This window comes from Vicia villosa, linkage group LG1, assembly GCF_029867415.1.
Source record: "Vicia villosa cultivar HV-30 ecotype Madison, WI linkage group LG1, Vvil1.0, whole genome shotgun sequence".
Lineage (NCBI taxonomy): Eukaryota > Viridiplantae > Streptophyta > Magnoliopsida > Fabales > Fabaceae > Vicia > Vicia villosa.
In genome coordinates this window covers 72,184,107-72,204,316 of record NC_081180.1, presented here as the reverse complement: position 1 = coordinate 72,204,316, position 20,210 = coordinate 72,184,107, and the positions used below count along the sequence as shown (strand labels likewise).

General features: G+C 36.7%; 2 protein-coding genes and 1 non-coding gene across 3 annotated transcripts; 1 reads left to right on the top strand and 2 right to left on the bottom strand.

The window, feature by feature from the left end:
- Positions 1–2,703: 2,703 nt before the first annotated feature.
- On the bottom strand, positions 2,704–2,867 carry LOC131645570 (small nucleolar RNA snoR143). The gene has a single exon (XR_009297172.1). It is a non-coding gene; the product is annotated as a small nucleolar RNA snoR143 (small nucleolar RNA).
- A 2,628-nt stretch (positions 2,868–5,495) lies between these two features.
- LOC131645470 (uncharacterized) lies at positions 5,496–5,969 on the top strand. The gene is made up of 2 exons (XM_058915953.1): positions 5,496–5,628; positions 5,695–5,969. The coding sequence occupies exons 1-2, from the start codon at positions 5,496–5,498 to the stop codon at positions 5,967–5,969; spliced, it is 408 nt and encodes a 135-aa protein (XP_058771936.1).
- A 3,407-nt stretch (positions 5,970–9,376) lies between these two features.
- LOC131609310 (protein NPG1-like) lies at positions 9,377–12,818 on the bottom strand. Its single transcript, XM_058881002.1, has 6 exons — positions 12,656–12,818; positions 12,312–12,497; positions 11,757–12,009; positions 10,447–11,657; positions 10,184–10,331; positions 9,377–10,097 (listed from the first exon to the last, which is right to left on the bottom strand). Exons 2-6 carry the CDS (start codon positions 12,456–12,458, stop codon positions 9,778–9,780), a joined length of 2,079 nt encoding a protein of 692 aa, XP_058736985.1. The 5' UTR covers positions 12,459–12,497; positions 12,656–12,818; the 3' UTR covers positions 9,377–9,777.
- Between the last annotated feature and the right edge of the window lie 7,392 nt (positions 12,819–20,210).

Below are 20,210 nucleotides of genomic sequence, written 5' to 3'. Positions count from 1 at the left end.
CATCCATCAATGAGAATCCTAGAGACATCGAAATTGGCCATGGTGGCCATAATCACCAGTGGAGAGATCTCATTGCAAATGTAACCCACGTTCTCATTATCTTTGATCCCCAAAATGTGTCGATTGGGCTTCTCATTTATCGGTGTGTCCCCCTTCTCATCTGCCACCATTAATTATGCAATCTCTCTTTTCATGGTTCACCTTTGGAAGGTCCCTTCAGGCGCAGGAAGCCTACAGTAAAGGAAGCAATGTAGTGATAGCCTTAAATGACAGATGTTATAAATTGTTGTTTCCCCTGCGGTCCTCGTCTTCTTCTTCATGTACCTTCAGCAATCTCCCTAAATGACATATGTTATAAATAGTTATTTTCCCCCTCCGAACCTCGTCTTCTTCTTCGCGAATATCTTTCCCTTTATCTGTGCCTTCAGCGGTCTCAATTGTTTTTCTGGGATGTGTCTCATCTTGACAGGGAAAGTGTTTTCTTTTTTTAGGACTCGTGCTGCCTCCTAGATTTTTAAGGAACATTTTTGTGTATCATGTAGTCATCTTTTTGTCTGTCATCCTTTACGTGTCTAGCAACCCTTCACATTTTAATCAACTCTTATATTGCATCCTTCAGATGAAGACATTTGTCATTGTTGTGCTTGTGACTCTTTTGAAATCTACAGAATTTAGATTTGTCAATCTATGTCAACTCTTTCACCATATAAGGATGCTTCACTCAGGCCTCTTCAAACTTAGGGTTAGAGGATTTTTGTAGAATTCTTACTCTCAAAGTATTCAGTGGGGTTAACTCATTAAATTTACCACACGGTCCCTTGTGATTGTCTTTATCTTCATCCTCGCAACGTTGATTCTCCCTAACTTCCAGGTGCACCATTTCTTGAGGTTCTCAAGTGAGAATGTCACTCAAACTCAAGCTTACCACGTTGTCCAAACAAAACTTCTTCAAGAACATAGAGTCCAACCATCATTTGTATCTCATGCTTCAATAGCTACCTTCGTCAATCTATTAATGAAGTCTCTAAGAGTGTGTTTAGATTAGGGATGGCAACGGGTGCCCGCGGATGCGGGTTTTATATAATATAATATATGTATATATATAATATATATATATATATATATATATATATATATATATATATATATATATATATATATATATATATATATATATATATATATATATTATATTATATATATTATATATATACATATAATATATAATATAATATATATATATATATATATATATATATATATATATATATATATATATATATATATATATATATATATATATATATATATATATATATATATATATATTCGGGTGTGATTTCGGGTTTCGGGCGCAGGTTTCACACTACCCAAACCCACACCCGAAATATCGGGTGGCACCCGAACCCGAACCCAAACCCAGTCAACTCGGGTTTTCACCCGTTGACTCGGGTTCGGGTGCGGGTGAGCCCCGCGAATTTGGGTTTGTTTGCCATCCCTAGTTTAGATTAGTCATTTTAATGAGATAATATAATATTTAGAGAAAATTAAAATTGATTTGCACAAAACTTATTGTTTTAATACAAAAATGAAGAATTGTTAAAATGATGGAAATTTATGATTGATGTCTTTAGGTTGTGTTTGGATTAGCGGTTAACAGAATTGATATTGAGAGAAATTAATTTTAATAAAAATTGAAAAAAAATTGAATTTAGACGAATTGAATTATGTTAAGTTTGTGTTTAGATTGACGGTAGACAGAATTGATTTTGAAATAATTGAATTTAATATAACTGATTTTAATAGAAATAAGTTTTGAAGAATTGATTCATGATTTCATACAATGATTTAATACAATAATAAATGTTGCTATTAATGTTGTTTGGATATAGTTTTAGCAAAATTGATTTTGGATTATAAAATTATGATAATAAATTTTAATACAATAATATAGATTGTAAAAGTTAATTCAAGTATTTATTTTGGGCTTTAACCCATTAGATTTGGACTTTAACCCATTAGATTTGGACACTTTAACCCGTTAGATGTTTTGGGGTTTAACCCATGGACACTTTAATAATTATGAAATCAATGATATTCAATTTTCAATTTTTTAAATAAAATAAATTTATAGACAAAAATAATTTATTTTACAATTTATGTTAAATAATTGTAAAATTTTAATTAAATATACATCACATAAACCTCATAATAAATACATTTTAATTGTTTAAATATATTTTTACGATATTAAAAGTGAAAACAACTAACAATTTTTATATAATTAAATAAATTTAAACAATTAAACATTTATAATTAATTAATAAAAGAAATAAAACAAATTTATATTTATTTACAATATATAAGAAAAAATAACAACAAATGACAAATAAAATAAATTGCAATTTTTAGGTCAATTAAACATTTATAAGTAATTAATAAAAGAAATAAAACAAATTAATATTTAAAACAAATTAATATTTATTTAGAATATATTTAAAAAAAAACAAAAAATAACAATAAACGATACCTTTTCTACAGCAAAATTCTTTAAACTAAAGTTTTATCAAAATAACATTAGCATCCCGTTTTAAAATAAACACTACTCTCTTGAAATTAAACTGAATTTACATTCACTATATATGTCATTCCCCCAATTTTAACAAAAACACAAAAAACCATGGTGATTAATAAATAAAAACAAAATGTAAGACGGAATTAGTAGACAAACAGCATTAGTAGGCCGTTAATCTGTGGATCCATCTCAGCAGTTGTCTGGCTGCGTGCTGATTAAACAGCTCTCAATCTATGCACTATAGATTGAGATCGCTCTATTTAATAAGAGAGACCTATGATTCAGCGTGCACATTTCGCAAATATTGTTTACTAGATTCAGAGAAAATTCAAGGGAAAACTTGTTTAAGATTTTCAATACTGCAATTTCCGCTATTAATTACTGTCATTCATAAAATCAAGATTCACTAATCTACACAAAAAGCATAAATTCAAATAAACAGCAAAATGTAAATTGAAGAACGGAAAAACTGAAATAAAGAACAGAAAGAAAATAAGCCACCGCCGGTGCAAGAGGAAAGGATTGATAGTTTTTTTTGAATGGTTTGTGATATAATTCTCTAGGTTTGCCAATGTATATATAGGGAATGTAGTTGCATCTTTTTACAAAACCCTAGTTACTACTGGGCTTTTTTTTTTTGACCAAGGCCTTTTCTTAAATATGCGTTGGATTTTGCTTATTTTCTTGGACTGGAGTGATTTTTTTCATACCCACTTCATTTTCTTATTACCCCACATTTTATTAAAATCTCTAATGTACTTTATTGTTGTTTATTATTTTTATTTCTTCATTAGTTTTATTTCTAATTCACACTTGTTCAAATTTTTAGAATAACTATTGCATATCTTCGTAACAAAATACAAGTTTTTGAAAAAAAATTAAAAAAATAAATTGTGATGACGAACATTAAAAAAAATCATAAGTTAGGTACAACTAAGAAATAGAGCTTAGACATTAGAGAATTTTGTCCTCAAAATAAAAAATGAAAAATTCAAAGCTCGCTTGGCCCAATTCAAACGAACCCATCACACCCCAATGAAACATATTACTTCTTGAAAATGCATTTTGTTTCAACAATGCGCATTATGTTTCCTCGTTACTAAAACACAATGTGTTCAAATAAGGCGCATTGTTTTCTTGCGCCAACTAAACTTCTTTATCGATCATTCACTTTTAGACTTTAAGGGGTTTAAAAACACAGATGTATATCACTTTTTCATACATGACCAAATATAAGAAACTAATAAGATTCTGCCGATATGAGATTTCTTTTCTGTTGAACACAGTCTGGCTATTAGAATTGCACCACGGTTCGAAGAATTTGCAAACTATATGATTGGTGGAGCTATAGCACTTGATTTTAACTATTAGCAAAGAAAGAAGTTCTTAAAGAAAAACTTTTTATCACGTTTTGGTGTGCTCATAGCTTTGATTAGTAACGAAGGTATGTATTTTCTCAATTGCAAGATGGATGAATTGCTGAGGAAGTATCACATCAACCATAAGGTTTCCACACCTTATCACCCTCGGACAATTGGCCAAGTGAAAATTTCGAACAGACAAATTTCCAGTTCCTAAATAAGACATACAATGCTTCAAGGAGATATTGGGAAACTAAATAGGATGATGTTTTGTGGGTATATTACATTGTTATCAAAACGTCACTAAGTATGTTTCTGTGTCAAATATTTTATTATAAAGCACGACATTTACCCCCTTGGCTTGAGCACAAAGCTCTATGGGCCACAAATCCTCTTAATTTTGATCTTTCACAAATAGAAAAGTCTCGAATTCTTCCACTTCATGAGTTGAATGAATTTAGAATTTTTGCATATGAAAATGCCAAAATTTAAATATATAAAAAACAAAAAAAAAATGACATGATCAAAAAACTTAAAAGAGATTTTTAAGAAAGGCAGTGGATTATTTTGTTTAAGTTTAGATTAAAATTGTTTCATGGAAAGATGATGTCCAGATGCTAAAGATCATTCAAAATGTAAAGGTTTTTCAACATGGAGCTATAGAGTTAGTGAATGAGAAAGAAGGTTATATAATTAAAGTCAATGTCCAAAGGCTCAAGCCTTGCAATGGTTGATAGCATGGGATGATAACTAAGCCATTCCTCTACAAGGCCACTTTAAAAAATGGACCCTCAAACTCTAAGAATCCACGTGAGAAGATATTTTTTCTTTAAGAATTATATCACTGTTTGTGCATCATTCATATGACTGGAAACTGCCCGTACTCATTTAGAATTCATAATCAATGGTTGCCAATATATAATTCTTGTTGTAAGAGGGTGGGAATGGGCCTACAAAAGTATATTTCCCCATGCATAAACGATTTTCTACCTCGAGCTTTGAATTCTATGGAGTTTCATTCCTTTTAGATATGTTTATTGGGCATTAACAGTGATCCTCGAATAGTGATTGCAAATATAACCATATTGAAGTACTTTAGTAACCCCCTTTATTTTTTAGTTTTGGCTTAATTACACTTTTGGTCCCCCTATTTTCAACTTTCTGAAGTATTAGTCCCTCCATTTTAAAAGCCAGGTTTCTAGTCCCCAAACTTTGCTCTACTTGGGATTTTCAAGGCCCCCTCCACTTGGCTGCCTCATTTATGATGTGGCACATACCAAACGCAGCCAGGTCACCATTTTACATTTTTTTCCAGAATTCTATTTTTTTATTAAGTTTTAATTTTCTTATTTATTTACAATCCAATTAATTACATTATTGGTTGATTTGTTATTAATTAAAAAGCTAGGGCACATGTTCATCCCGAATTCACCCAGTCTTCTTCAAATCTCTGAAGCTTCGTCCCAACTTCGTCTCTCTTCACTCTCATCGTCTCTCTTCACTCTCCTTCTACTCATTCTTCTTCCAATCTCTCTGCAGCCTCATCTTCGCCTCTCAAAATGTCTCAGAATTCGGTGTCTCATGGAAGCTACAAGATCCGGTCTTTGAGGGATAAGTGCCATTGTGGGCTCGATGTGCCGTTGATGACGTCGTGGATTGATACCAACCCGGGTCGTCGCTTCTATGGTTGTGGTATGTACAAGATATGGAATTTATCAATTTTTAATCTTTGTAGTGCTCAGTCTTGAATATTAGCAGTGAAGCTTATATATTCTCCATTGATTCAGCTTCAAGGGTTCAAAAAGTGCAACAATTTTATCTGGTTGGATGAAGAAATGAACACAAGAGCAAAGGAAGTGATTTCGTCATTAATTCACAATTTGGAGGAAGAGAAGCAGAGGGCCAAAGATGCAAGCATGAAGGAAGAAGAAATTAGGACGAAGATGAAATTAATGAAGAAACAATTGAAGTTCAATTGGTCAATAACCATTTTAGTTTTAGTTGCTTTAGTAATTGCAATAATAATGAAGTGATGTACTGTAACTTTATCTTCATGTTGTTGGTCTATGTTATGTTGTTGCTTCAGTTGTTGTTTAGAGTAAAAATGTAACTTTATCTTCATGATGTTGATGTTATAATGTAATTGTAGTTGTTGTTGGAATGAAGTTGGTTTGAAATTATTCTCAATTTGAATCTTTGTAATTGGTTTGAAATTATTCTCAACAGGTGAATCTTTGTAATTGAACCAAAAGCATTTTAGAACTAAACATAATAAAAACCATAATATAACTGTATCACAGAATTTGTTACATAACTTGATCACATAATTTGTTACAAAACCATAATATAAGTCTTGGTGGTATTCTAGAGGTGGTATGTGATAAATTATGGTGTTGCAGGATTCTGCAGAGGAAAACTGAATTTAGTCACTTTTTGCACTATACTTCCACTGGTGGAAGATATGCTTTAAAACTGCACAGGACACTTTTCTCACTATACTTCCACTGGTGGAAGATATGCTTTAAAAATACTATTTTATTGAATTCACCACCAACTGCTATATCTTTCTTAGCATTACAAAGACTTTATATAGGCTTGAATCAAAACTGACATAGAATACAATAAGATGATAATTAAGATGAGGACTCTTGGTTCTCCCAATCTTAATGTTACAACTCTAACATAACTCTAAATAAAGACAATAATTAGAATTTGATGGTTGCAATTCTCTCATAATTCTTACTAAAGCCAGTGGTGGTTACAACATATTAATTTTAACAATAACTAGTTCACAGAATTTGTTACATAACTTGGTCATGACAGAAATTGTTCATAACTTGTTCATAATAGATCTAAACATACCAAATAGAACTTGTTCATAACCATAAGCATTTTACATAATAGAACTTGTTCATAATGGTTCATAAGTTGACCAAACAGAACTAAACATACCAAAATAGTTATATGGTTCAAAAGTTGACCAAACATATCTAAACAGACCTAAATATCTAAACAGACCAAAATATAATGGTTCAAAAGATGACCATATTACAAAAAGTCATTCCAAAGTTAGTTTAATCTTATGTTGCTTGTGGTGCCTGAGACCCCTGCCCAATTTCAACTGGAGTTTCCTTTGCCTTCTTGGTATTTTTTGCTTTCTTTGTAGTCTTTGATTGCTTGGTAGTCTTTGCTTTCTTAGCCTTGTTACCTCCTTTTGGTATTGCCCTATCACCTGCTCTTTTTCCCTTACATGTCCTCTTATTGTGTCCATTCAGGGTGGACTTGTTCAGCTTCACATTCATTCTCATTCTGATCAGGATGGACTTGTTCAGCTTCACATTCTTTCTCCTTCTCATTGAAATCATTCCCACCAATTATCTCTACATCATCATCAACATATACTTCACTTGGATCAACAATCTCAGGGGGTGAAGACACTTTGTGGTCAACATAAACATCAATCACTTCGTGTCCTACAACATCTTGGGCAAACTGAAGCACGTCATTGTCATTGTTTAATGGCTTGAGACCACGAGTAAAGCTTAATACAGGATTTCTATACCACAGACTATTTATATCCACATAAACATGGCTTTTAATCAGTGCCTCCAAATCCATGTAAGACATAAAGTCTACATCCCACCTCCAGTCCATTTCAGTTACCTCCCCACCAACGTACAACTTTACAGGTTCAGTTACAAATCTACCCCCATGGTGGAGTCTTAACCTAACTTTAATGTCCTGACTTGGCCTGAGAAGGAATAACGAATTTCTATTTAAATGAATTGTGGTCCTCAAACAGACAAAAATAAACTTTGTGGACCACACACAACACTCACAAACATGGTAAAATCATAAACAAACACATAAAAACATGGTGGACCATACACAACACTCATAATCATGGTAAAACCATAAACAAACACATAAAAACATGGTGGACCATACACAACACTCGTAAACATGGTAAAACCCTAAACAGACAAATAGAAACATGATTGGAATGCATTAGCGTATTACAGAATAGGTTACAAACCTCAAACAATACTTGACTTGACCGTTCATCATCTTCAAACTCGTGTGAGGCGATTTCTTCAGTACAACTTCGTCTTCATCTTTGTGCCCTAGCAGTGGAGAAGAGAATGAACAAATTTGTGAAGAATGATTAGGGTTCGTAACCTATTCCCAATTTCTATTTTAATTAATAACAAATCAACCAATTATGTAATTAAATGAATTGTAAATAAATAAGAAAATTAAAACTTAATAAAAAATAGATTTTTGGAAGAAAAAAATGTAAAAAGGTGACCTGGTTGCGTTTGGTATGTGCCACATCATTAATGAGGCAACCAAGTGGAGGGGGACCTTGAAAATCCCAAGTGAAGCAAAGTTTGGGGACCAGAAACCTGACTTTTAAAATGGAGGGACTAATACTTCAGAGAGTTGAAAATAGGGGGACCAAAAGTGTAATTAAGCCTTTAGTTTTTTATTTTGTGGGACTTTCCTTTGAGCAACACACCTTTGTGAGAGACTCACTACTTATTCAACCAAAATCTTAAGATAATAGGTGAGTGGGTTCTCCCACTTATAAATGCTCAAGTCACCACATTCTTATTCAATGTGGAAATAGTCACCACAAAATGATATCCAATATGAGACTATTTCCCCTCACTCGCACTTGTTATATTCTCAACACTCCTCCTCAAGTGTGAGTCCACCATGTTGTACAACCGTTGAAGCTCGTCCACATACACTTGAACTACCGTTGTCTCTCTTCAACAGGACGTTCTTACCCACGAGACCATGTGGAGATACTTTCGAGACAAGTAAGCTGGTCCCTTTCTCGAAACCAGGCTCGTGATACCATTTGTTAGCGCGACAATCGAGGGAGGGTCGAGCGAGGAGCATTCTTACTTTGTGAGACTTTCCTTTGAGCAACACACCTTTATGAGAGACACACTACATGTCTACCTAAAACCTTAAGGTGATAGGTGATAGGTGAATAGGTTCTCCTACTTATAAATGTTAAAGTCACCATAATGTGAGACTATTTCCCCACACTCACACTTGTTATATTTTCAACAATCGATTTATATGTAAAAGATCAAGAGTGAGTCTTGAAGTACTGAAGCAATTTCATACATAAAAATTATTTTCAAACCTTGAGAAATAATGAAATGAAAGATCAAAGAGAGTAATTGATGAGAAAATGGTATACCTATCCTTAAATGTATTGAAATGACTAAAGTGTATTATGAGGTATTAGTATATTCAAAACATTTTTCAAACTTTGAGAATGATTAAGAGTAAGTTATGAAGTACCAAAACAATCACCCACATAAATCTTTTTAAAACTTTGAGAAACAACGAGTTGAAAGAGAAAAGAGAGTAATTTATGAGAAAATGGTATATCTATCATTAAAGGTATTGAAATGACCAAAGTATTATTATGAGGTATTAGTATATTCAAACTGTCATAGATCTAGGTAAATAAGAAAAAGAAAAATGAATCTTTACATTTTACTCTCTTTCTACAAAGGATCATACTATATTTACAAGGCTGAGAAGGATCTGAACCAGGTCAAAAAACAAATGAATTTCTTTACAATTCATCCACCCTACCACATGAATAAGCCAAACCTCTTTCTCATATTTTTATTTCCTAAATACTATTTTAATTCAATTTTTTTACTTATAGTCTAGTTTCTGATACAAATTAAATGATACACTTAGTTCATGTTTGGAATCACATTAAGTTTCACAAAATCATGCTGACAACGTCAATCCAAACATACACTAAATGTAACCGAGCAGTTAAGAATTTAGGATGAATGATTCCATTCAAAGCATAGAGCTAAAGCTTTCAACGGGATCAGATTCTTCAAGCATTGAAGCTGCTTGGAAGCAGTCAGCAGCATCACCTATTCGACCATCATCCCGGTGAGTTAATCCGAGGTAATACCAAGCACTGCGGTTAGTTGGTTCTACTCTTAGTGCATCAGAAAGTAAGCTCCTACAAACAGGTAATGCTTTGGAACCATTTTTAAGTATCAAAGAAGCCATCAAGATCTTGCTTGGAACATGGTTTGGTTCAATTGGGACAGAATTAGCAGCAGCCGCAAGTGCTTCGTTGTATTGTCCACGGCCGTCAAACACGACACCTGCTACAATCATATTGATATTGGTAAATGTATATCGAACATGCTAAAGTATAACACATGTAAAAGCATAAAGGTTCCGTTCTTGCCTTCGGTTTGTATTGTTGCCGCAGAGTATTGCTTCAACTCTCTAGCCTTTTGCAAACAGATTTCAGCATCCTTCCAATGCGAAAGGCTTACATATAAATTTGCTAGACCGTGCCAAACATCAAACTCGTTTATTTGATCCTCCGCATCCTACAAAGAGTTATTAAAAGTAATGTTTGTTTTGAAATTGGCAATATCATCGCAAATTACTACGAAATATAAAACATGATAATTGCAGGAAGAACAGAAGATAGGGGAATCTTACCTGTGAACTAAGTTTTTGAGCTCCAGCGGATTTCTTCTGGGCTTGAACCAATGCGAGAAGGTACCGGTAAATCTCAATAGCATCCATTGGTCGTAGTTCAGCGATCTTCAGCTTGGCTTTTAACCTGAGTAGAGGCCCCTGCTCCCATTTTGCGGTCTCATCTATAGCAGCATCAGTCACCATTTCAGCCTCTGAAAATCTTTTCTGTGCAGACAAAACCAGAGAAAGTAATCTCCAACCTTTCAATTTGGAGCCACCAGTTTTGTCGAAGAACTCCTTGGCATAACGTAAAGCAACAGCCAAGTTTCGGTGCACGGCATATTGAATAGCCAATTCGAAGATTAGATCAAAATTGTTTTGCTCTAATCTAAGTGCCTCTTCTAATGACTGCAAAGCTTTTGACTGAAGCATAGACCTCTCGAAATCGGATGCAGCAACCTTAGCTTGCTTTCCAAGGCAAAGTCCAAGCATCCGAAGACCAACGCCTTTCAAATGCTCGTTTAAGCCCCGAGCATTCTCGATTGCCCTCTGTGCATACCCTGCTCCCTCTGCAGCAAGATGAGAACCCTCACTGCAAATCCTTGCAGCCAATAATAACGATATCACATCGTTCGGTCGCTCGTGTTTATGCAAAGACTTCCTTAGCAGATTCAAAGCACTTTTATTTTGTCCATCCGCACTAAAACATAGAGCTAAAGAATTCCAACGGTCAATACGATGATATACACCAGGCATCAAATCTTCATATTGTTTCGCCAAAATAGATGTCTCGCCACATGCTGAAAGTGCAAAAGTTAGGTGTTCCATAATCGAAGGATCCCATTTTATCTTGCCTAGGCTAAACTTCCTTAAAAGAATCATAAGAAGAAGAATCGCCTCTTCCAGATTATTTTTTGGTACAAAAGACCCTTCAATCTGAACGGAAAAACTAGGCGGACTTGCCTCCACCCCGCTGTAAAGCAAAAATACTGCAAACGCTTTCTGAATTCTCGCACAGCAATCATTATCAAGGTTCCATTGACTGAGAAGAGCGTGCCTGTAAGCAGTTATTGCCTCATGATAGCAACCGGCTTGTTTCCAAAGCTCTGGAAGAAGCTCTACAGCACAGCTTACAATCTCCTGCAATCTATTGTCCACTTGAGTATCTGGTATACCCTGACCGAATATCTTCTCAACAGCATCTAGAACTTCTTTGCATTCATTAGCAGCTTCTGCATAAGCCCACGAAATACGTATTTCAGCGCTGATTTCATTCAGAGACAAAGAAACAACTTTCAAGTTTCAATAGTTAATAATACAATATTCAATACCATTAAATTTCCCTAGTTTTTGTAAAGACTTGGCTTTTAAGTAGATGGCTTCAAGCACCATACTAGCAGCATGCTGAGATACCGAAGAAGGTGATTCCGCACGAGAAGAACCTTTCTTGATAGGTGGCTTTTCCGAAAGGGTAGTTTGCAGTCGCTGTATGGCTTCTGTAAGATCGATCCCTTCAAACACACGAAGCGCGCCCTCGACATTACCTCTTTGATACTCAAATTTTCCGAGTAGAGCTCTTGCTTCCTGTTATAATTCATTAGTAAACATGAATATAACCTCATGACATGGTTGATTGATATCACCAAAAGTGGTTCTTCAAATCAATTCCAAAAAGTTTATACAGAATGAAACAGAAGACAAACGGACAACAAACTGCACTGTACCGCATCAAATTCACACAACCGCATTTGTATACAATATTATTATCAAGCATCATAATGCAACCAGAACCCCAATTAAGAAACCATACAAGAATATTTGAGATTTTTTTTTTGGAGGATGATAAATAATGGAATTGAGAAAAGGTAGAATAAATAAATAAATACCTCGGAACTAAGAGATAAACCTTCTTGCAATGCAGTTTCAGCGTCTTGGATATTTCCTTCATCAAGCTTAGCTTCAACTTCCTTTGTGTTCATGCAGCTTCCATTAGCGCAAAACTCGCGAACCGGCACATTCTCATTCGACGCCATTATTCCTTCAATTATTCAATCATTCATCTCCTCCACCACCTGCATGGATCCAAACGATGTCGTTTCAGATCGTTAATTATTATTATTTTTTATTGTTAATCAGGGTTCACGTGTGAGGCGTGATGATAGATAATAACGGAGGAAGAGAAAGAGAAAAAAAAAGTGAGAAGACGAATTGTGAAAGGAGAAAGAAAAACCTTAGTTGGGTTTGGGCGAGAAGAATGTGGGGTCGGAACATCGACGTTGGTGTTGTCTTGGTTGGGATTGTTTGTTTTTGGCGATGCTATTCGTGCAGAGTTTGTTAAGTTTGTTTTGTTTGAAAATGAAAAGGCAGAGAAAAGAATTGAGGAAGAGGGGGCGGTATGCTGCAGACAGAGACAGGTAAGCTTGTCGGGTCATCTGCTACTTTTATTTACAAAGGGTGGTAAAAACAAACAAGTTGATGTCCGTCAACAAATTTATTTACAAAGCCATTCTACCTATATTGATTTTTTGATAATTTTGTAACCAGAAAAAAAAGTTTTTTAGTTATTTTTATTTATGTGTTTTTAATGTTGTCATGTCATAAGATAAAAAAACATTTATTTATTTATTTTAAATATGATGTCAAATTAATTAATTAATTTATTAATATAATTAGAATGTGAAATAGTACCCTTCCATCTTTTTCATCGTAGGTCATCTTCTTCTTCCTCTTTCCGAAATTTTAAAAAGATTATATTTGTTGTTGTAATAATCCTTATCATTTTTTTCTTATTTATACTACACAATAGCAAGTCATCATGTTTCAATACTTCAAATTAAGTTATCGAAAGCCTTCGCATTCTTTTCAAGATGAGTGCAAATGTGGATTGGAATCTCCATTGATGACATCATGGACCGATTTGAATCCAAGTCACCGATTCTATGGTTGTGGGATGTTTAAGGTACTGTTTGGATAGATTTTTCCGTATTCTATGTTTTTCCATCTTTCTTCAAGTCCCTCATTTTGTTCTGGAATCTCAGCTACAGGATCATAAGAGGTGTAACTATTTATTCTAGTATGATGAAGAAATGTCTCCAATAGCCAAGGATGTAATTTCTTCCGTGCACCGAAAATTAAATGAAGAAAGACTGGAATTGAATGATGCTAAGATCAAAGAGGAGGAAATGAAAATTAAAATGAAATTTAGCTTGTCCATCACGCTTTTGCTGTTAATTGGATTAGTTATGTGTAATATAATAAAGTAGTTAATTAGATTAATTCTTTGTCCATTGTTGAAGAATTATGAGAGGTTGTAACATTTTAATGTTGAATGAAGATGATGTTAATGTGACACGATTTTTGTTTAACTTCCATTACAATTCATTTTCCCATTACAACTCCTTGTCAGCTGTTGAATTAAGATGAAGATGATTCACATTGTTGGTATAAGCACAACATTATGATGTACTAAAAAATTTCTAATTTTGTTTTGGGTCGGTTATATCGACCCTGGCTGACCACTATGATGGAACAATAACCCTTTTAGAATCTTCTTAGTACATGAGAATTCTCCTCATGACGATAACAAAGATCAGAATTGCAAGTGCATTCAACGACCCTTCACATAATTTTGATATATATATATATATATATATATATATATATATATATATATATATATATATATATATATATATATATATATATATATATATATATATATATATATATATATATATATATAAAGAGAGAGTAGGCGCTAAATTGAGGCATCAAGTTTCAAACACAATTTTGATTCACTCTTCTTCCTCACATACTAATTTGAGCGTTGGAGTCCATACCTTGTAGGCCTCTCTTTCCATCGCATCAGAAGTTCAAATCAACCATCACTTTTGATTCTTACTCCATTTTTGGTTCCAGAACACCGGTGCCGCAAGTGGGAATCAACTTTTAACTCATGTGTTTTCCATAATTTCTCGTTCGCTCTCTAATTCCTCAATTCGTAATCTTGTCAAATCATCTAGTCAAAAACATTCAAAATCAAACTCAAAGATCTATCTCGTTCGATCTAATTAAGCCTCATTTCGACTTTGATTTCTCAGTTCTATATATCTATAGTTCTTATAATTCCAAGTGACTATTAGATCCAAAGCAACTCGATCCACTAGTGCATGTGAAGCTACCGCTACTGCTCTAGCAGCAACCAATCACCCACCTCTGCATCCACCTCCTCAGCAAAATGTCACAAATCCAAAAATGATGATTTTATTGCATCCAGATCTGGTCCAATCTCCTCAAATAGATGGATCTGTCCATTTGCCTCTGATTCGTTATTAGATTCCACCACTAGTCGCACAATTAGAAGTCCTGTATGGTCTCCATCTGTTGCAAGCAAAGCTTTGATTTCAAGGTGTCAACGAGCTCTTGAACAATATGTTCAATACTGTTCAACAATAAAACTCGCATGTATTTGAAGAAAGGTTGTTACGCCTTGAAGAAGGACTCATGTTTCTGTCTTAGACGAAGAATAACTAAGCTTTTATGTCAAGAAATCAATTATTTGTTATTAATGCATGTTGTTTTCGGCCGGTGTGGACCTTAAACGTTGTAATTTGTTGTTGAGTTGCATTGACTAGTATGACATGCATCATATGTCATTGTTATTGTGAAAGAGGCAAGTTCACAGGTTCGGTGTAAGATTTTGTGACTTGTCCCAAGCTCAGTGTTAGGGCTTGGAGCTTGGTGAGGGGCTCTAGATTCGCAGTTGATTGGAACTTGGTTCGTATGGAGAATCAAAAGTTGAGTCGGTACCGCATGCATATGAGTTTTTGATGTATTATGAGCCGCATTGCATAAATAAATGCATATGATCGTGATGTGAGTGAATTATGTACTTGTTATTGTGATGCATAGTTGACATATGTGTTAATTGATATGTGGTAAAATCTACTTTGATTGTTTATGCACCATTTATTGTTTGAATGTATTCTCACCTCTTTGTTATTGTTGTGGTCTGTGCTCCTCTTTGGAGTACAAATAAGCAGGTAACTGAGTAGCTGGTTAGAGGTGAAGGATGGCGTGAGTTTGTTCTTTTTTTTTTTGGTTTTGCATTTTTAGATTATGTGCTCTTGTCTCTAACACAAGGCAGGACGAACGATAATTTTATTTCTGTTTATGTTAACTAGAGAGTTGGAGGTTATACTCTCGATGGTTGATTGCTTATGTTGATTTCGCGGAGACTTTTACCGCACTTGTTTTTTTCAATTTGATAAAAGCATTTTTAAGAGACTTATTTGATTTATGATGCATGCTTATTGATAAATTTCGTTGTGATGATACCCTATGTGAAGGTGAACATGCGATGACACGTGTTGAACGTTTTATTTTAAATTTTATGTGTTACAGAACAAATTTTGAAATAATATGGGTGACATCCTAATGTGATTAAATGTTATACCCTTGATTTGTTTTTTATTTTATATGCGGAGAAATTTAGGGTGTTATAGAAAGCACACGAGTTATTCTATCTACTAGAACTTTAGATATAATCTTAAATTTGGAATCACCCATAGCAATTGGTCTAAATTGGTTCAAATTATCAGCCTTGGATGTTTTAGGAAGAAGCACCACATTGTTAGAGTTAGCATTTGAAATCACATTGTTTATTGTGAAGAAATCAATCACTAAATTATAGACATCAAAATTAATGATTGTTTATTTGCAATGATCCTGGAAGTAAAATTACCAAAAACCACCCTCTTTATGCCAAAGCCTCGTCACAGAAATACACTTATGGCACTAGGTCAAGCTTCACTCTCAGATTATCACACGCTCAACCCTTACCAAACTTTGAAAATTATACCCCGTACCCCTACATTTATCTCAATACCCCTACAATTTTAAAAAAATCCCAATTTTGTCCTTATTAAATTTTTAACTTTTCTTTTTTTATTTTTTATTTTTCCATTTTTACTGTATGTACGGACGAAAACATGTAGAATTCTGGTGAGTAAAATCCAAAACCGGACAACCCAGGGGTGAGTGTTCTGGTTCTTTTTTTTTCAATTTTACTGAACCGGATATCCCAGAATTGGGTATTCCGGTTTGTTACTTTTTACTAACCGGATATCCCCTATGTGGGTATTCCTGTTCTTTCTTTTCAATTTTTCTTTTGTACAAAAATATTCATACAAATACATGAATTTATTAATATAATATATAAAATAGCAAAAGTTGGAAAGGGATCGAAGAGCAATAACGAACCTGAGACGAGATTTACCCCAAGGCTGACTATAAGCTCTTCTGTATCTATGCAAAATCTCTTCCTCTGAATACTTCACTCCATATTTCTCTCCAATCTTTCTATATATGTACAACACAATAAATAAATAAAAAATTTAAAAAAACTGTCAATAATTAAAATTAAAAAGAAAAAGAATAAAAGAATTGAATAGTGTGAAATTGGAAGAGAAAGAACCTGAGCCATAAGTTGAGAAGGAAGAACAATAGTCCCAACAGCATCAACAAATTAAAAAAATTTTAAAAAAAAATTAAAAAAAACGAAAAAAAAAATTGAAAAAAAAAGAACCGGAATACCCACATATGGGATAAAAAAACGAAAAAAAAAATGAAAAAAAAAGAACCGGAATACCCACATAGGGGATATCCGGTTAGTAAAAAGTAACAAACCGGAACACCCAATTCTGGGATATCCGGTTCAGTAAAATTGAAAGAAAAAAAAAGAACCAGAACACCCACCCCTGGGTTGTCCGGTTTTGGATTTTACTCACCAGAATTCTGCATGTTTTCGTCCATACATACAGTAAAAATGGAAAAATAAAAAATAAAAAAGAAAAGTTAAAAATTTAATAAGGACAAAATTGAGATTTTTTTAAAATTGTAGGGGTGTTGGAATAAATGTAGGGGTACGGGGTATAATTTTCCCAAACTTGATGTATTACAATAAAATAGATTTTTGCAAAAATAAATATTTTAAGCTTAAATCTTATGAATACTGATCGTACCTGATCAGAAGAATCGTCGTAGGCTGCTCGGACTGGATCTTCTAGGAAGGAGAAGGGGGGGTGTACCTGCAAGGTACTCCAATGCCAAAGTAAGTTGACGAGCAAAGGAGCGCAAGTACTAGCTAAGAGTGAGTAAGAATTGAATACCTGACCCTCTAGTCAAAGAGGGTATATATAGCCCCCAGCGCTGGGCCATGATCTCGCTATTGGGTTGGATCCCAAGCCCAACTAGGAGACTGCCAGGTTTCCTGAGCGGAAATATCGGAGGTGCGTGTATGCCCTCTGTCCTGGTTAACCGCTCCGAAGTTCCAGGGAGACGCGGTCTTTCAGGAGCCACGTGGAGTCCGAGTTGTTCGGAGGGTTGAGTATGAAGGATCCCTGCGCGGAGCAGAGTCCTCGGCAACGAAGGTGTTCGCGGGGTCGTCAGTGCCGAGCATGTCGGTGTCATATGCTCGGGGATATAGGGCAGCCGAGCATGTCTAAGGTGGGCATCCTATCTGCGTAGGAGGGCCGCAGAGGAACGTGGGCCTCTGAGGTTTATTGGGCCGAAAATCATAGTGGGCCTAACCTTGGCCCAGTCCAGAACAGGAGCCCCCCAAGTCGGAGTTTTCTGGTCAAGAAGCTGTGACTTTACCTGATGCTCGGGCCGGGGAGATGCTCGATGAGATGGCTCCTCGTCGACCAGATGCGCTCGGAGGAACAGCCTGCGGAGGGACGGAACGTCGCGCGTGGGGGACACGCGCTGACGTGGCATAGGTAATAATGGCCTAGGGTCTAGGAGGCGGCGCTTGTCAGGAGAAGTGATGCTTCGCCTTCCGAGCCCTTTCCCTATAAAAGGGGGCGGATCCTCTCATTTGGAAGTTTCACTCTCTCTGTTTACCTGCTCGGCATCAGACAGGTTTTCCTCGGAAGATACTCTTCCAGATTGTTCACCATACCGTTCGTCTACCGAGAAGCTCATCCGGTTATCATCATGTCTTCACGTAAGTCCGCTTCCCTCTTCGTTGCTTTATTTTCCTTAGGGTTTGTGCGCTTTCGTGCGCTTTATTTTCGCGGTCGTCGTCGTAGACGTAGGCTGGGTCCGCCGAGAGGTCGTTGCTTCCTCCCTGGGTTATCCAGGCGATGCCCGGGGGTTAGCGTGGGTCGGTGGACCAGATGACGTAGGCGTTGGACCGTTGCGCCTGTTCGGATACGATTTTTCGGTGTCGTGTCACGTCTTTTCGCGAGTCCTCGGCTGACGGGCGTCTTTCCTCGATGGGGGTTTAGCCGGGGGCTCCGCCGCTCCTGCTCTACCCTTTCGCTTGCATTGCGGTGGAAGGGTGGATTTGATGAACTGTCGAATTCACTTTCTCCCTTCTGCGTGCAGGTGAATCTGATTCGAGCGCTAGCTCGGAGTCTAGCTCGGGATCTGATTCGTCGTGGAGTAGCGAGTCGGACGCCTCAACGGCCACAAGTTCAGACGTCGAGATCATCGAGGATCAAAATGCGCCCTCTCTGAATGACGACGACCACGTTGATTCTCCCGGCCCGGACGCCGAGGGAGGGGTCTCCCCAATGCCCTTGTTTAGTTACGAATGCACGGTTGCGGCCGACTGGATAGCCGAGGAGGCCTTAACGGTCATTTCCCGATACACTGAGTCTCTGGACGGGGCTTTCACAGAGATCGAGGTTTTGAGAGATGGCGAAGCGCCGAATTACCAAGTGACATGCCCGTCCAGGGACGAGCGCATTTGCTCTCGGTTCAACGGGGATGGCTTTGCGATGTATGAATATGTGTTCAAGGAGCTCGGCTTCCGAATGCCCTTCTCTGACTTTCAGAAATCGATGATGGCGTTTCTAAACTTGGCGCCGTCCCAATTGCATCCCAATGCTTTTGCTTTCATGCGAGCATTTGAGATCGTCTGTAATTATTTGGGTATTGGGGCCACGACCGCATTATTTGGCCGGTGTTTTCGCGTCCAAAGGCAGGCGGCAGACGGGCGATATGGCTGGGTTTCGTTCAAAAATGCCGAGCGGAAGCTCTTCGGGATGTACACTGATTCTGTGAAAGGCTTCAAGGACCGGTACTTTGTTGTTCGTCCGCTCAGCCCGACGGCTTACTACGATGTGTCGGATTCTGTGGTCCTTCGTGACGCCGACGGGGAGCTAGTGAGGGGTGAGGATGGGCAGGTAGCAAGGGAATTCTGCACAAGGTTCCCATTTTTCTGGTGGAAAGGTCACTTCTCGTCACCCCCTAAGCATTACGTTTGGGAAGATGGGGACCTGGACGAGCAGGACGCAGAGTCTTACTCGGTCCTATGCAAATACGTAGACAGCTTCACTATGTCTCGGTGGGTGACGAGGAATGGCAGTCCCGTGCTGGACGAGAATGGTGTGCCGGTTGTGGAGCAGCGGCCTATTAATACCAAGGCTCTGTTATCTTGTCGGACTCCCGAGGAGACCCGGTCGTTGTTAGGTCGTATTCGTTCGCCCTGCTTTTCTTGTTTTGTCTTGTGTTTTTGCTAACTCCTTTTATTTTTCTTTGCAGATGCCATGCCGGAGAAGGAGGATCCAGTCCTGAAGATGGCTCTGGATGCAAGGAAGAATCAGAAGAAGAAGAATCGGGGAACTGGTGCTGCAGAGAACTCGGCCTCAGCAGGTTCTCCTCGGATGAAGGAGGACGAGAGGGCTTCCAAGAGACCTCGTGCTACCGAGGGGGGACGCCATGAGCCGTCGAGCTTAGGTCCCGAGCGTGCCTTTGTATTGCCTCCTTGCTACAAGGAT

Excerpts from the sequence above, each read along its gene's own strand:
- LOC131609310 (XM_058881002.1), bottom strand. The coding sequence starts at position 12,458 with ATGGCGTCGAATGAGAATGTGCCGGTTCGCGAGTTTTGCGCTAATGGA. Across the intron at positions 12,010-12,311 it reads GTTTATCTCTTAGTTCCGAG|GAAGCAAGAGCTCTACTCGG; the intron begins GTATTTATTTAT and ends GAATTATAACAG. Across the intron at positions 10,332-10,446 it reads CTCAAAAACTTAGTTCACAG|GATGCGGAGGATCAAATAAA; the intron begins GTAAGATTCCCC and ends AACTCTTTGTAG.
- LOC131645470 (XM_058915953.1), top strand. The coding sequence starts at position 5,496 with ATGTCTCAGAATTCGGTGTCTCATGGAAGCTACAAGATCCGGTCTTTG. Across the intron at positions 5,629-5,694 it reads TCGTCGCTTCTATGGTTGTG|TGAAGCTTATATATTCTCCA; the intron begins GTATGTACAAGA and ends GAATATTAGCAG.